Source organism: Echeneis naucrates, chromosome 23 (genome assembly GCF_900963305.1).
Source record: "Echeneis naucrates chromosome 23, fEcheNa1.1, whole genome shotgun sequence".
Lineage (NCBI taxonomy): Eukaryota > Metazoa > Chordata > Actinopteri > Carangiformes > Echeneidae > Echeneis > Echeneis naucrates.
The window spans coordinates 12,092,069-12,108,306 of NC_042533.1; the positions used below are offsets into that span (position 1 = coordinate 12,092,069).

At 40.0% G+C, this 16,238-nt stretch overlaps 1 protein-coding gene across 1 annotated transcript; it reads left to right on the forward strand.

Annotated features, from left to right (window-relative positions):
• The first annotated feature begins 2,234 nt into the window (after nt 1-2,234).
• LOC115036991 (protein mono-ADP-ribosyltransferase PARP12) lies at nt 2,235-13,003 on the forward strand. Its single transcript, XM_029495438.1, has 12 exons — nt 2,235-2,609; nt 3,968-4,103; nt 4,346-5,051; nt 5,145-5,195; nt 5,308-5,434; nt 5,653-5,818; nt 7,416-7,536; nt 7,618-7,714; nt 7,802-7,877; nt 10,482-10,612; nt 10,920-11,071; nt 11,393-13,003. Exons 1-12 carry the CDS (start codon nt 2,329-2,331, stop codon nt 12,085-12,087), a joined length of 2,739 nt encoding a protein of 912 aa, XP_029351298.1. The 5' UTR covers nt 2,235-2,328; the 3' UTR covers nt 12,088-13,003.
• The last annotated feature ends 3,235 nt before the right edge of the window (nt 13,004-16,238 follow it).

Sequence of the window (16,238 nt, forward strand, 5' to 3'; positions counted from 1 at the left end):
GTCCAAGAAGGCACAATACATTTTAATTTAAACAGACTTGTTTCTCCGTTGAAACAACTCCACTGGTTCAAATTCTCCTTAACAGATGGTGGACAGCACAGCACCAACTAAGATAGCATTCAGGTGAGGGATTCTCCAGCCCAGGGCTTTTGTTATAGCTCACCCAAGCGTGCAGGACCTTTCCTTTGATGGATATTCAACTAATTTGGTGTTTTGCTCATTGTTGCACTGAGCACTTTCTAACATATCCCTCTTTATTTTTCTGCAATATGTGCAGTTGGGTTGAGATTAGGTCATAGTGTCACACTTTGGCTCCTTATTTCATGTAAAGAGGCATTTGACATTCCAAAAAAGTTTTCTCGTATAGTTCCGAACAATCTAGTATAACATTTGAGATTGCTGGAGCATGAGAATGCCCCCAAAAAATTCATATGGAATTATTGTCATGGCTTTCAGTGATAACTGACTCGATTATCGTCCAGCGCAAAACAGGAAGAGAAAGAATCCTGTTCATCCATGTCAGTGAAACCTGTAAAACCTCAGCGTTACTGGGGGCAACAGATGGTGGAAAGAGGCACAAAGAATTATGGAAAATTCACTTCCAACGTATATATTCTCTTCAAGGAGAGGGAGTGCAGCAGGAAGCAGCGAGGCTGATGGAAAGTGTGCTGCAAGGTAACGAGCTAATGCAGATTAATGAAGCTGAGGGATAACTGAGATCTGATAAATAATTGGAACGTATGCATTTTATGTCATTTCATTGAGTCATTTATTTAAACAATTTATTCAAAGTTCTTGAAATTAGACGTGGATAGAAACGGGCACCACATTTTTTTAATATGCGATGATATCCATATAGACTGACACTAATATAGAGGACCATCCAGGTAAGGTACTGTAAAACGAAACTCTCTGTAAAATTTACGGCTACATTGAAAGTGAATATTTTCACACCATTCAAACCATATCACAAATATGCATGTTTACACATGTATGCTGATATTGTAAACAGATGTCACATAAATATACATCTTCCCAGTGCAATGTCAGTTGTTATTGTTATGCTGCTGTTATCATTTACAGTATGGTGCAAAGTCTGAGACCCCTTTACCACAGTGGGAAGACAGGGAAGACAGACACTACAATTTTTGAGAAATTGGCAAGAAATCATAATAAAACTTAATATTAATGTTGTGTTAAACCTGCATATAACATAAATTAACTATCAGGTGTGCAATACATGCTATGTAAAATTTCATCATATCGATATATTCACATCCCAGAAAATTAAACAAGTTCTTTTTAAATGTATTACAGCTGTTCTTCATGGTCTTGGGGATTAGGGGGGAAAGAATCAAGGCTCTAACTGTGATGTAAAATATATTTATGGGAGATTTCATGATAGTGATCATAAATAGTCATAAATGGTAGTGGCCTACTGTGCCTTGCATGTTCAAAATAAAAACATGAATATGAACCTGTGTATTATACACAGGTACATTATACATGGCGCTATAGGACCGGTTTCTAGAAAATACTATTTTATACACAGTATATATAAGCAGGGGGTCCCCGCTCCATCTCTCCATCACTTTGGGGGTCCTTGGCTTGGAAAACGTTGAAGACTCTTGCATTAATGTATGTATACACATATGTTGTAAAGATACATCTTAATATATACAGAGACTTCTGATAATAACACAGGTGACATTTATGGAAACATCACTCTTCTTATTGGGACTTTTATGTCACAGTCTTTTAAAGAGTGCAACACCTTGAGAGAAAAGTGAGACAAACTGACTTTTAACAAGTCAAAGAGAAATAAAGAAAGCATTTCAATACAAGAGTATGAATAAATGTAAAATTACTTTTCTGATACTGGATGGTTTTTCATTTTTAAATGAAGTTCATTTTGTGACTACGGCCCTACATTTTACATTTTTTTTCTTTTTTTTTTTTTTGGTAATGTTATTTTCCTTCTTTTTAAAAAGTAATAATTTAATCCCCGTCCGTCGACTTTTCCGTAACAACCACTCCTATTAAAATAAATGAATGGGAGTAAAATGAGATTAGCTCCGTGTTTGCCTGAGCTGAATCGTGGGTGCGGATGGGAGAGCAGAGGTGGAGGCTCCGGGCTGGAGGTGGCACGACACGGTGACGCCCCCCAGCGGAGAGCGGCGTCCTCGCAGCCTCACGTCCGGCGGATCAGCCTTCACTTTCGGTTTCCGATTTGCCAGAAATGATACTTAGCGTCTCCTCCTCCTGTGCGCACGGCAGTCACCGATCGGCCGCTGTTTTTTCCGCGGAAGTGAAGGGACAAGGGGGAAAATGACGGAATCGGTCATCTTGCAGTCCATTTGCGCCAACCAAGGCTCCGTGAACACCGAAGACCTGCTCTTTAATTTCTGCTCCGGGGACTGCGCCAACCTGGCGAAGATCCTCGGTGACCGACAGAAGTTTGTGTCCTGTTGTCCGTACGGGCAGCCGAAGGTGGTGATCCGAACCCGGCTGAGGCTGTGCAGGCTCAGGCTGTGCGATGGGGCCTGCGGGGCGCTGCACTTGTGTAAAAGTTTCCTCTTCAGCGGGTCCTGCCGGTTCAGCCGGATGAGGTAAATGTGTGTTATGTTCAGGTGAGTCGTGTTTCGGTGCTGAGGAGCCCGTCTGATGGGCCCGGGGCCCCGCATATATATGTACCGTCTTTAAAAGAAACATCTAATGTTGGAACTCACGTTATCACCACTTCTTGGCTGTGTTTTAAAAAAATAAAGCCTGCAGGTTTATTTGTTTTCTTTAGTGTCGTGTTTTTGTCGTCAGTTAGATCGTTGTGTATGTGATCTCAAGGCCTCGACGCGGTGCGTTCAGGGGCTTTCGAGGAAGTCCGTCATTTATCCTGTTGACAGTAATTATTGTAGTCATTTTGTCTGTTGGGTGTATTTAAAAAAATAACTCTCGTGTTGTTGATAGATTTGGTGAGCCAGCCTTTATACAATGCCACTGTCAGGATGCTAGTTTTCCCAGGTCAGCTAAGTCCAGAGACTTGAAACAAAAGGAAAAAACTAACATGGTATCGAAATCTGCCTTTCCAGCACCTCTAAAGGTCAGTAACGCCATAATGTTTATGGTGTGCTAACTAAACACACTAAAATGTAAGTCATGTATGTCACTGGCTTTCACACTAAGTTAAGCTAAATGAAGCCAAGCAGCTACATAAAAACATTAATAGGTATCAGTGTGTACATACTGAGAAACGAACAAGAAAGTAAATTATTATAGTTCCCGAAACCAAACATTTCAACAGTTTCGTTTAGCTGGCCAGTTGTGAGTTCACTGTGTCTCCGTGTTGCCAAAGGTACAAAGTGTGAAATATTGAAATCCAAGATAACGTTGCTGTATTTGATTTAATATGATCTCCTTCAGTAGGTCACAGATCTCACAGTGATGAGGTGTTGGGTCAAAGGTCACTTCACAGGCATCGGATTGAACTAATTAACCTCCCACCCCCGGCCACCAATCATTATTTTCCTAAGGCAGTTAAATGCTGAGTTGCCATCTAAAGTGACAACTCATAACAGGTCATTTAACAAATGTAATTCATCATGAAAGAAAGCGGGAGAAAAAATAGGTGCAGTGAAGTAGCATTAATTGGAGTTTTCTGTTTACTGTCAAACGTGTTCAGTGAGAGTGTTGCTCAGTGCTAGCAGTGACCTTTAGCCTACTCAGCCTGCTGAGTTTTGCATGAGTCAGGAATGCATGTCAGTGCATCTTTCTGACTGGCCCTACAATTAGTTTAAATCTGATCCTATATCTATGTTCTTGACCAATATTTCCTTTTCAGGTTTGGTGTTTTAAAGCATTGCCATTCAGCCGCAGGTTTTGCAAAACTTTTAGAAATACAGATATCTTTTCTTTTCCGGAGCAAGCATATATGAACGAACTTTTTACTTTGTGTTTTGTGCTTTCATGGCAGGGGAGGATGCAACTTCTCCCATGAGCTGAGCATGAACCACAACCAAGTGCTACTGGAAGAACATGGACTGGAGAGTCTGTCCAGGGAAGATCTGTGCACACTGCTGCTGCAGAGCGACAACACACTCCTGCCTCCGGTAAGTCAACATGTGCAAGGTGAGTTTTTAGAATAACAGCACATGTTGAGTATTTTTTAAACCCTTGTTCATAGAACTTATGTTTTATAGTAAATCATTCATCAAGACTCGGGTTTAGCTTGAAGTCATCTTTATTTTTCATTGGAAAGGAGTTACTAATTGGAAATATGAAGTCACTGTTTTCTAACCTTTACTCCTTGTTGCTTTGTTTGATTGTAATCATCTTTTCCTTCCTTTGCCAGATATGTTATGATTACAACAATGGTCATGAAGAGTTTGGCCGGTGTAAGGAACAAGACGGTTGCAAAAGACTGCACATCTGTGAGAAGTTCTTGTACCATGACTGCAGCTGCTCCAAGTCTCATGACTTTAAAGCACCACAGCCACTAAGAGTCTTGCAGGAAAGAGAGCTACCTGAAAGCATCATCAACTCCTTGAAAACTGTATACGCAAATAAAGTGGCTTTAAGGTTCTCTGACAACAGGGAAAACATGGGCAACAGGGGAAACATGGGCAACAGGGGAAACATGGGCAACAGGGGGAACAGAGGCAACAGGGGCAGGGGCAACAGAGGAAACAGGGGCAGCAGGGGTAACCGGGGAAACAGAGGCAGTAGGGGAAACAGAGGCAACAGAGGGAACCAGGGTGACTCTGATCAATTGGAACGAACTTGTTCCATGAGTGACCTCTTAAGCGACTTTGATGACTTGGATCTCTATACTGCAGGAGACATAAGTGACACTAAGCAGTATGACATTGATGGGACTAGTGAAGATGGTCAGAAACAGAATGAAACCTCAGAAGCTGCCAGAGGTATAGGTGGTAACCGGGGCAACCGAGGCAACAGGGGAAACAGATTGCTAGGAAAAAGCCGTTCTGTTGTTGACCTAACTTCTGCTGGCGACTGCAACGATGATGGAGCAAACAACAAACAAAAGTACCGCAGAGGTAAACCACGCAACTAAATAAAGCCGTCACAAATCGAAACAAAACAAAAGCTTTATGCTGCACTTCATCCTTGTTTTTGTTTTTTGTTTTTAGATAAAACAGAGATCTGCATGTATTTCATAAAGGGACATTGTAAACATGATGGTAAGCTATCAGCAATCAACATACAAAAACGAATTAGACTCATTCTGTGCAATTGATAGTCAAAGTCTCATCAGTTTGATTGGTCACTGATAATATGTGAATGTGTCCTTAGACAAATGCTATAAAGTTCATGACAAGATGCCGTACAGGTGGGAGGTCAAGGAGGGTGATCAGTGGACAACCTTGGCTGATAATGAGACAATTGAGAAGGACTACTGTGACCCCGCAAACATGTACAGGTGCGCTTAACATTCATAGGAATCTGTAATTCAATGACGATACTACTGTTAAAGGTCTAATTTCATACTGTCTCCAGCTGATCATTTCATTTAGCTTTAGCTTCAATCTATTTTAATGCTTTAAATATTTCGAGGGAAAAACACCTGAGGTTTTTATTTTACTTCTATTATAACGCAAATGAACTGAGTGAATAAACTGCTAATTTTGCTGTCCGTAGTACTACGACCCCACCTGTGCACTTTGAAACGATGACCTATAGGGGGAGCAAAGTTCGACGACTCTCTACCATTAACTCACTGGTCGAGCCGACATTCATCCACACCACCGAGTGGCTCTGGTACTGGGAGGATGAGTGTGGAAATTGGACCATATATGCTTCAGCCGTAAGTATCTTTGTCAGTTTTAGTTGTGTTAATTTGTGAGAGAACACCAGCGTTCTTTGCCAAATCATTGATTCACAGGGTCAGGGAAAAGGCCAGTAAACAATTCCTCCAGACCAAAGTCGTAAAAAATCAGCTGTTACCAAAGATTAAAGTCCAGTCCTCATAACTCAATTCTTCTGCACTGCTCTAGATGAGTAGTCTGCGAAAGAACTTGCACTTTGCAGCAACTTCTTTAGAGCAGTGAAGAAGAATTCATTTCTGGCGAAGTGCATAATGTTATCTGGTGTCACCAATAGGTGGACCACAGTCTGGGTCCAGATCGCGGCGCTATAACCTATAAGTGATGCAGCAGTTTAGTTTTCACACCTCGGGCTTCTCTCTGGAGCTCTAGTGAAAACAGGTCAGTGATTGACAACGAAAATTCAATCTGCCATTGTCTGCCCTTTCTTTTGCATATACTAGTCTGGATCATCAGTCTGCTAGTTTTCAAAGGAGAGAAATCTCAAAGCTATTGGAGCACTATGAAGTGGGTCAGACACAACATCAGGGAAGATCTGACATTGCCAGGCAAATCTCATTGAGCTAAAAATGGCCTTTTACCTCCGCCTATGACACTGTGGCCCTCAATGCTACCGTGGTAACAATTCTGCTTTTTCATGCTAAGACAGAGGTAAGGCTGCAGCAAAAATGATCATGTATGAGTGGTCCTCTTATGTAATACTGATTTATCTGAGAACCACTGGCTGTGCTCTATGTGGACTCTGACACCGCTCCACAAAAACAGAGTGTAAAGGGCCGGGATTTTAAAACACGCATCGAAGAGGACTGAATTTCCCACTGATGGTCCACGGAACATGCACTGAACTGACAACGTGCATTCAAGCAAACCCACCAGTCCTTGAGAGACTGCAGCTTCTTCTACTGCATTCTGAGGATACTTGATTTTTTTTTTTTTTTGGGCTTCTCCCAATTTTGGGTCGCCACAGCAAGTCAGCATCTTGTGACTTGCATGATTTATTACGCTACAGTTTTATGCCAGATGCCCTTCCTGACACAACCCTTCATTTATCTGGGCTTAGGGCCGACACAACATGAGTGCCACTAGTGGGCGCCTTGTGGCTGGGCATCTCACAATACAACATGACTTTGAACTTGGCATATTCATGTTAGACTGTTGAATAAATAATAATAACAATTAATGAAAATAATCACGTTTTAATGCAATTAATGCACACACACACACACTAAAGCCGTTTCAGGGTTGGGGTTTGTCCTCCAGGTTTACTCCTCTCAAGAGAATAGTATTTGAAGTTAGAAAAAAATGTCAGCGTTGTTCCATGTCAGATTAAATGTATCGAGTTTCATATTCACATCATTCCCCAAATTTAAGCCAAATAAATGTGCAGAATAAAACCTCTGATTGGAGAGATAAGCGGCTTTTTAGTCGGGCCACAGCCAGTCAATCTTTGTTTTTGATAGAAACGAACATTTGATATGTTTATAGTTTATAGTTTTGGAGGCATTGATCTTTTCATACCAAACCCAGCAGCTGCTAATGGGTGGCAGTGTTCACAGGTGTATTTCTGTTGGTTTCCAGGGTGGGGGACACAAAGCAGCAGACACTGACAGCACTAAACTGGAGCAGAAGTTTCTGGACAATGACAAAGACGTGGTGGAGTTCACCGCCGGTTCACAGTCATATTCACTCAGTTTCCAAGGTGAGCGAAATGAATGCAAATGATCTGTTGACATGTAAAAAATAAATGAAGTTATAATGATGTCTTTTTTTGTTACCTCAGACATGATACAAACAAATAAGCATTATGGCACTAAGAGACTTGTGCGGAGACGGCCCAGGTTTGTGTCTGCAGCCGAAGTTAAGTCAAAGAAAGGGAGGTACGGCAAAACTAAATATGTTGGTCTTTCTTCCTCAGTTCGTCTGTGGAGTCGCAGTAAAACTAACCTTTTGTTTTTTGTCTCCAGGAGGCCTCCGTTTCAAGCTCTTTACCTTCTGCCTGACCACTGGGATAAGACACAGGCCCCAGACAAAGGATACCAGGTACAGTGAATACATTACACCTTCAAAGTGCATTAACTAACTTACTAGTGAAACTAACTGGGTGAGATGGTCTGTATCACCTCATAATTTTTGTCATCTCGGTTTGATTTGATGGCAAAAGAAGAAATCAAAAAATATACAGTACAGGCCAAAGGTTTGGACACACATTGAAATGAATAGGAAAGTGTGTCCAAACTTTTGGCCTGTACTGTACTTTACAACTGTCCATTTCTAATCAAAGCTGTCCAAACATTGTATTACAATGATAATGCTAATAATTATAATGTGGACAGCATAAATTAGCTGACTGTGGTGACTTGAGTCATTGATTCTTGAGGTGATATGTTGATGTATTGCCTTTTTTTTTTTTTTTTGTTCTTTCTCCTTTCTCCAGAAAAGTACATTTTATTAATTATGACATTGTTTTTGTACCAAATATATATATATATATATATATATGTATGACTTCATTCATCTTCTCCTACAAACAATTACCAATGTCAATATCAACCCTTCAAAACAGCCAAGGGCCTAGCAGAGTGCTTTACAGTAAAATAAATACAGTAAGACATTAAAGAGCATAAAAAACAATACAATAATACATACTAGAATGAAATATAATAAAGAGAAGAGACTTAAAAGAGGGCCAAGGGTAAGAAGTTCTACAGAGTGGGAGCCACAGCTGCAAAGGCTTGGTCTCCTCTAGTTCTGAATAAAGAAACGTGGAATGTTCGAGAAATGTCACAACAAATAAAATATCCCAGGGCCAGCCCATTTAGAGGCTTAAAAACAACTAAAAGAATCTTAAAATCAGTTCTATATTTGTCTGGGATCCAGTGAAGTGTATCTCTCTAAACCTAACCAGTTGTTATCCATTTCTCAGTCAAATACAGTTTCATTGGGGATCTTTCTTTCACTGTTTTCGTTCTCTATCATTCATTCCTACTGCTATCAGACTGTACAACCTCTTACGTAATAGAAGATGAGCTTCTATTATTTCCCCCCGGGGAATAATACAGGATTTCTGATTCTGATTCTGAAATGAATCAGTGCATTTGTCAGGAGATCTGACCAGGAAATAAATGCATTTCCAGCATTGACTGTTTCTTTCCTTTTGTTCCTCCATGTAGTGTGACTTACTGACAAGTCCTGGAGAGCTGTCCGAGCAATGATTCATCAAGTGATAGTTTTGATTTGTAATGGACACGTCCTCTGCATAATCAGTATGAACGTACAGTAAAATGTTTGGTACAGTTCTAAATCTAGCCATTGATTCGGCTATGAAAGATGTCAAAGAAGATCTCTGTGTTAACTCACAGAGAGTTAACAGTGAAAACACAACCAGAGCAACAATTTCTGTCTGGACCTCTAATCTTTAAACTGATGTATTCCGTCATATTAAATTCTAAAAAACATTTGATTTAATTAATTTATTCCACATCTCATAATGTAATATAGTTGATTACACATTGCCATCACTGATAATTAATATCGTACTCTTTTCCTGTTCTGCCTCTTTGTTGTAAACTGAAGCCCTTTATATGCTTGTAGGTGTCTCTTGTTAAATTAAATATATTAGATTTAATAATAAAGAATTGTTAGTGCAAAAGGAGATTCTCCCAGTTGTTATGCTGATGTTATATTTGAAAATACGTTTCTTGTCATTTCATTAAATACAGATAGAAGGATTTTATTTCTCCTTGATGCTGAATAAATGAAAATTAACCCACAAAATTTATCTATGCAAATGTTGTCATTGTTTCTAAAATGTTCTGTGATATATCTGAGGTGATTTTTTTTCCAATCATCTGGAAGTTGGTTCAAATGATGTCTTTATATATTTTTAGAAATTAATTTAAATAAGTTATTAAAAAATGCTTCTCCTATCTGTTACATTAATGCTCATGTTTTTCAATGTTATGCTTTTGGCTTGTAAACGTTCCCAAGTGGTCACTTAAGCTACTCTTCGTTGCTTATTGCCTTTTCAAGAAATTGATATGAATAAAATCTGTAACTGAATCTACTCTTTAAAAATTCATAATTATCTTTGAATTCAGACAATTCAGACCTTCCAACACCATTCACTCTCTCCTTTAACTCTAATTTGTTTGTTGTCTGTGCTGAGCAGGAAGTGTGAAATGCCTTAAAAGCTTCATTAGTCATGCAACAGTGCAATGGTTGGTTTACTTATTAAAAGGCTAATAAAATCTGTGTTGGCTACTTGTTCTATATTCTGTCCCTTTCCTGTTGACACAACAAGACAGAATAACGTCATTTACGTCATTCATGTTTTGTTTTGTTTTTTTACATAATTTACTTAATTTAACACAATTGTAATGTTCTCCAGAAATGTATATTCCTGCAACCTGCAATCCACAAGATGATAACAGTGTGGAAACTGTTGGCTTGGCCTTAGCAGTTTAAGAACCAAACATCCAATCAGGGATTGGTGGAGACCAAAAACAGAGGTTAAAAAATTGTGGGAATATTGGACTTGAATTCAATATTTAGATGGCTAAAAACATGACTGATCAATAACACCATAAAGGTGTGGTTAGATCGTTGGTATGATAAATATTATATTTTCTCTGTGTTGTCTTCCAGCTGTTGATCCTTCAGCGTACCTCAGATGAATTTAAGGAGATTGAAGGTCTTTTCTGTAAAACCATGAAAGGCTTTGACATTGTCAAGATCGAGAGGATCCAGAACAAATCTCTTTGGGAAGTCTTTCAGTGGTACGTTTGGGATTTTCGTGGTCTAAGAACTTGGCATTCACGCAATTTTTTGCAATTTCTGTAAATTCACCACTGTATCAATGCTAAAGTGGAGCACACATAACACATTCGTCCTCATGAGCAGTGAGATGAGCCTCATTGAACCAAGTAGCTCAAACTTGAGCAAACTTGATAGATATTACTGTGTGCCAAAAATAACTGCCAACTGTCAGTAAACTGACATCATGACTATGTTACTGAGTCTTGTGGCCTTGATTTAATGCTATCCTGATTTAAATTCTCTGACATCTTTGTTCCCTAAACAAAGGCAGAAGAATCGGATGAAGAACAACAATAATGGGTGTTATTCTCGTGAGAAAAAACTTTTTCACGGCACCGACTCTAAACACATCGACGCCATTTGCCTAAACAACTTTGACTGGAGACTGTGTGGCGTTCATGGAACAGCGTATGGCAGAGGTGAGATGAACCAATGGCTCACTGGACTGAGATGTGCAGTTGCTCTTAAATGAAAAGGAATTGACTTTGCTGAAAGAGTGAACAAGGCTTTGTGTAAAAACAATCCTAAAATCTTACATGTTGTAGTCAACATGCACACAATATTTAAAGGGACAGTTCACTTAAACATTGTGCCCTGCTTTCCCCACCACCTCCATAGTAAGAAAGAAAATCTAATGAATCACAAACCATACAAATCAGTTTATTAAACGAAAATATATTATACTTGTTTATAGTTGTATTTTTTTAATGAGATGTTGGCTCTCTGGTATCCTAATCTAGGCAGCTACTTCGCCCGAGATGCCAAATACTCCCACAGCTACACTGAAGACGCCAATGTGAAATGCATGTTCATCGCACGGGTGCTGGTGGGAGACTTCACCAAGGGGTCAAGCAGCTACAGCACACCTCCCTCCAAGGACGGCGGGGACGTCAACTTCTATGACAGCTGCGTAGATGACATCATAAACCCCTCTATCTTTGTTGTGTTTGAGAAGCACCAGATCTACCCTGAGTACCTGCTGAAGTACAAGGCCGAACATCCACTAGTTTCCTCGTATGGTATGACTGCACCGGCACCGAAACCTGCAGTGGCTCCCAAACCCACCATTGCGACTGGCCGACTTACTGTATCACGCCCCCCATCATACCAGCCCCATGCATCCTCATTCAGCTCCACTACATCCTCGTACCAGCCCAGTGCATCCTCATTCAGCTCCACTACATCCTCGTACAAATCCACCGCATCCTCGTACCAGCCCAGTACATCCTCGTACAAATCCACCGCATCCTCGTACCAGCCCAGTACATCCTCGTACAAATCCACCGCATCCTCGTACCAGCCCAGTGCATCCTCGTACAAATCCACCACATCTTCCTACCAACCCAGTGCATCATTCTATACACCACGACAATTTTCTCCACCTTCCCCGCCGACCCCTCCACCAAAGAAATCGGACAGCTGTGTCATTTCTTAAGTAAAGCCAGGTGCTGTTAAGTAGTCCTTTCCTCCTAATGTATGAAGTTCCTGAAAGTCAGCAAAAGAAAATGTATCTCCACTACAGTTGCACAAATATTCAAAGTTAACTGAGAGCTGGTGGTGCAAATTCTTGCTTGACAAATTTTCTCAGGAAATTTTATATATCATAATACCATTTTGAAAACTAGAGCAGTTGCTTTAATAACAAATATATAGTATTCAGTCATTATTTCATAACCTGTAGATGGTGGCAAAATCTCTATTCAGCCTTAAACAACAAGCCATGATACTGTTAAGAAAATGGTTTTATTCTGTTTAATCAGTTGTTATTGATCATTTAAATCACAGATTTTCTGATGTTTCTGACACTTTAATTCTACTCAAATGAAAATGTTGGCTTTGGCAGAGTTGTGATGTTAACCGTGTTAGTTTTGTGCAATAAATACGAATGTTTAAATGAACCGGTTTGACTCTCAGGTTTTACAGGAGACAGCAGTGTTGGTTACTGCTGTTGCCTCGTCTCTCTTCCAGTCTGTCTCATAAATGAGTTGAAAATACTGCCAGCAGTTCTGTTGGGCCTTTTAGTGAAATGAGGCAGGACGTGAAATATGGCTGTTACTGCTTTCTGTGGCATCAGACATTAGGCCTGCAGGTCCTGAACTAGCATCCCCCCTCCTGTAGTGTTTCCTGATGAGCTGCACTGGGAATTACAATGTCTATGCATGTTAAGACCACCAAAGTTATGAAGCCTGATTCTTCTGCTGGTGATGGATTTACTATAATTAGTGTTAGTACATGTGAAGATGTTCATTCAGAATTCAATGTTAAACTGCTGGTTGATTTTGTGTACAAGTTTTTTGTACAATCATTCCAACCCAAACGCTAGAAAACTGGTTTGGTTTAAGTCAGTCCAAAATTGAGAGTTAAAGCTGCACCTCTTAAGGATTTACAAATTAGAGGTTCAACATTTGACACTCTTCCTATTTTTTAATTTATCCATAATGAAATACATTTGGTTTTAACCCTTTAATATCCTCACTAAGAAAAAAGCAATGGAAAATGTATTTCTTCTCATTTTTATTTTATTTTATTTTATTTTTAAAATATAGGCCTCCACCAAATGATTGAGATGACATTTCATGGTAAAGGTATTAAAATACATTAAAATATCAAAATGTGCTCTGCCAAACGCTTGAGCAGGACATTAAAGTAAAAAAAACAAAAAAAACACAAACAAACAAACAAACAAACAAAAAAAAAAATGCCACAGTGTAGTTTTACAGGACGATTGAATGGTAAAAGAGGGCCTCTCTTCTGATTGGCTGACTGCTTTGAAAAGTACAGAACAGTGACAGCCAATCATTGACCAAGTTACATTGCAGACCTTTCATAATCATATACACAAGGGCTCCATAAAGGACCTCAGGCTATTATAGGTTGTAGTCAGACAACAACATATTGGGGATGCTGAATAATTAATTTGGGATTCAAGCCAGTTTATATTTTTACTTTATACATTTTTTTTTGTCTGAAATGTATCTCCCAATAAAATTCTGCTAATTCTTTTATTTTAGGTTTGAACATTTTGTATTGCTTTTGGATAGTTTCTCAGGGAGGGACCTCTGTTGTGTATGTTGTGTATTCAAGGTCCGATATGGAAGAGAGATTTGGAGACAAGAGAAACAGCCTTACAAAAAGATTGTTCCCATGGTGAAAATGGACTTAGCTGTCACTATCATTGCATCCGTTTTCCGTCTCCCATGCGTCATTATGCATTTGTGGCCCGTTAAGATGGAGCTGTCCTATGGTAAATGCAGCTGTGCTCTGCAGGATGCAACAGCCCACCCAGTGACAGTAAATATCCACTGACATTAACCAGCCTAAGCAGCCACTTCCTGTCTGATGCGTGCCCATGGTGACTGCTGTCTTGCCCTGGCATTTGTTTCCTGGTAGCCAGAGCTGATCCTCCAGAGCTGGGGGGAGGGGCTTCACAGCTTCATTATGTTGGAAAATCTGGTTTTCCTGGATTGCAAACACGTATGAATAAAAAAAAAAACAAAACTGCCCCCTCCCCTTTGTCTCACTGCAACCCTTCAGGTGGTTACGTTTCTGCTGAGTCATGGTGGCTCCACCTAAGGCAGCGAAACCACCGCGTGGCTTAAAGTGAGTCAGAGCTTTCTTTGACTGATTACAGGACAATCTTTTGTTGAGTTTCTGTTATGCTTGTGCTGAATTAAATACGAGCTGTGTCAGCAGACTTACCATAAGCACCTGTTTCATCATCTAATTGTCAAGGTTGTGTGCTAACTTCTGCATTTTTCAACCAATCAGTCTGTTTATTTCAGGCGGCATGGGAGAGCAGTCTCTCCTCCTATTTGACATCAAGCCAATGGAGGAAAATTAGCTGATGGCACACCTTTTTTTTCACACACACTGAAAATAAGTGTTTGATTCACTTCTAATATTGTAATGTCTTTGAATGCCTTGACTCCCCAGACACTGAAACCATTTGTGAAAATTAGCAAAGGTTAATATGCTGGTAATCATATTGAAAACGATGACCTTGGTAAAATATGCCATCTGAATTTTCATTGTCATTATCATTTACTTCAAATCCTGCAGTGCCTGAGAACAGCTTCACAGAGGAGCTAGCTTTATTCTTCTGTTGACTGGTCTTGTTTAAATTATTATTTTATTGTTACCTATGCAACAGCTGTTGCATGGACGCAAAAAAGGGAGTGGGGCAATAAATGCTTTCACAGCAGAGAGTTGTTTATGCCAAGATCCTTTTAAAGGACCAACAGGAGAAAAAAAGGTGAAGCCAAACAACTAAATGCAAAAGTTGGTTTGGCCTTGGTTTTTCTGACTTTGAAGGATTATACTGGAGTGTAACATTATGCGTGGAATTAATCAGTTACTAACACAGCATCTCTTGATGTGTCTGCTGCCAAACAGCCTGAAGCTGGACCACACTTTCTCATTAAAGTGTAGTCATTTGCAGTTACCCAGGAATTAATGGAAACATTTCTTAATCCAGTTTTGTGCTCATGATGCTGCTGTCTCAGTCAGTGAAAGGAGGGGGCAGTGAGGGTCATGGTTATGCTTGAATGTTCTTACTATAATAAAGACACTGGGACATAAGATAACTGTGGGTTAAAAGAGATTAGTGATGATATTACACTCAGTTTCATCAGTGACAGCTGCGGGTCAATATGTTCTCCCACGCCCGAGTGTCATCATCAAATATTTACCTCTACTGATAGCAGCCTTACAGATACCACAGATCTTTCCACTTTCCACTTGTGATTTCTACATTAATAACTTGGTCTTAAGAGTTCACGTTGGGAGTGCAGTTTTCCTGGAAAAACAGCCTCACCACGTGTTTTCTTTCAATGGCCACTAGGGTAAGGCAGAAACCTCAAAGGACAACACTGACCACCATTATGGCCCAAATGTTAAATATTGACAGATCCAGCGGACATGCAGAACCATTTGTGTCGTCATGTTGTCTCACTTCACGTACAGAGATACTGACATCTACTGTTTTGAGTGCATAAGCGCATTCCTATTGAGCGGTACAACAAACTGCAGGTCACTACATGGTTGACTCAACGCAGTTAAAAAAAAAAAAAGTGCAAAATATCGGACACCTTTGACCCTCAAGAGCTGCCATTTTGGTTACATGGAAGGAGGAAAGTGAAGAATGGCCGTTCCACTTTTGAGCCTGTCAAATGACAACTGAGGAAGGGGACCTGTCGTCAGCACCACGTCACATGACACTGGACTCATACAAGACAGTAAAAGGTCATATGCTGCCTCCACAGAGTTCACTACATGCAAGTATCATCATTTACTCTTTTAGCTCTGTTTTGGTCTTCACCAAGTCCTGGGAAAAATATCTCCAGCAGCTAAAAGCTTCACCAGCTAGCTACTAACTTGGTTTTTCTGTAGTTTGGTGTCTAGCAGTTGGCACATTGTTGGTTTCATTACAGCTTGAATTAAACGAGAGTCAGAAAAGTCCAAAGAGATAGTTTGTTCCTTGCACGAACACAGCAGGAAAGAAAATTTGTAAGCAGTAAAAACCAGAACAAGATGAAAGAAGCTATCAGCACTGAAAACAGCTGCTTCAACTGTCTGCAACATGGCCGG

Bases quoted from the DNA above. Each gene is read 5' to 3' on its own strand.
- LOC115036991 (XM_029495438.1), top strand. From the start codon at position 2,329: ATGACGGAATCGGTCATCTTGCAGTCCATTTGCGCCAACCAAGGCTCC. The intron at 5,196-5,307 runs GTAAGCTATCAG...ATGTGTCCTTAG, and splicing joins GGGACATTGTAAACATGATG to ACAAATGCTATAAAGTTCAT. The intron at 7,715-7,801 runs GTACGGCAAAAC...TTTTGTCTCCAG, and splicing joins GTTAAGTCAAAGAAAGGGAG to GAGGCCTCCGTTTCAAGCTC.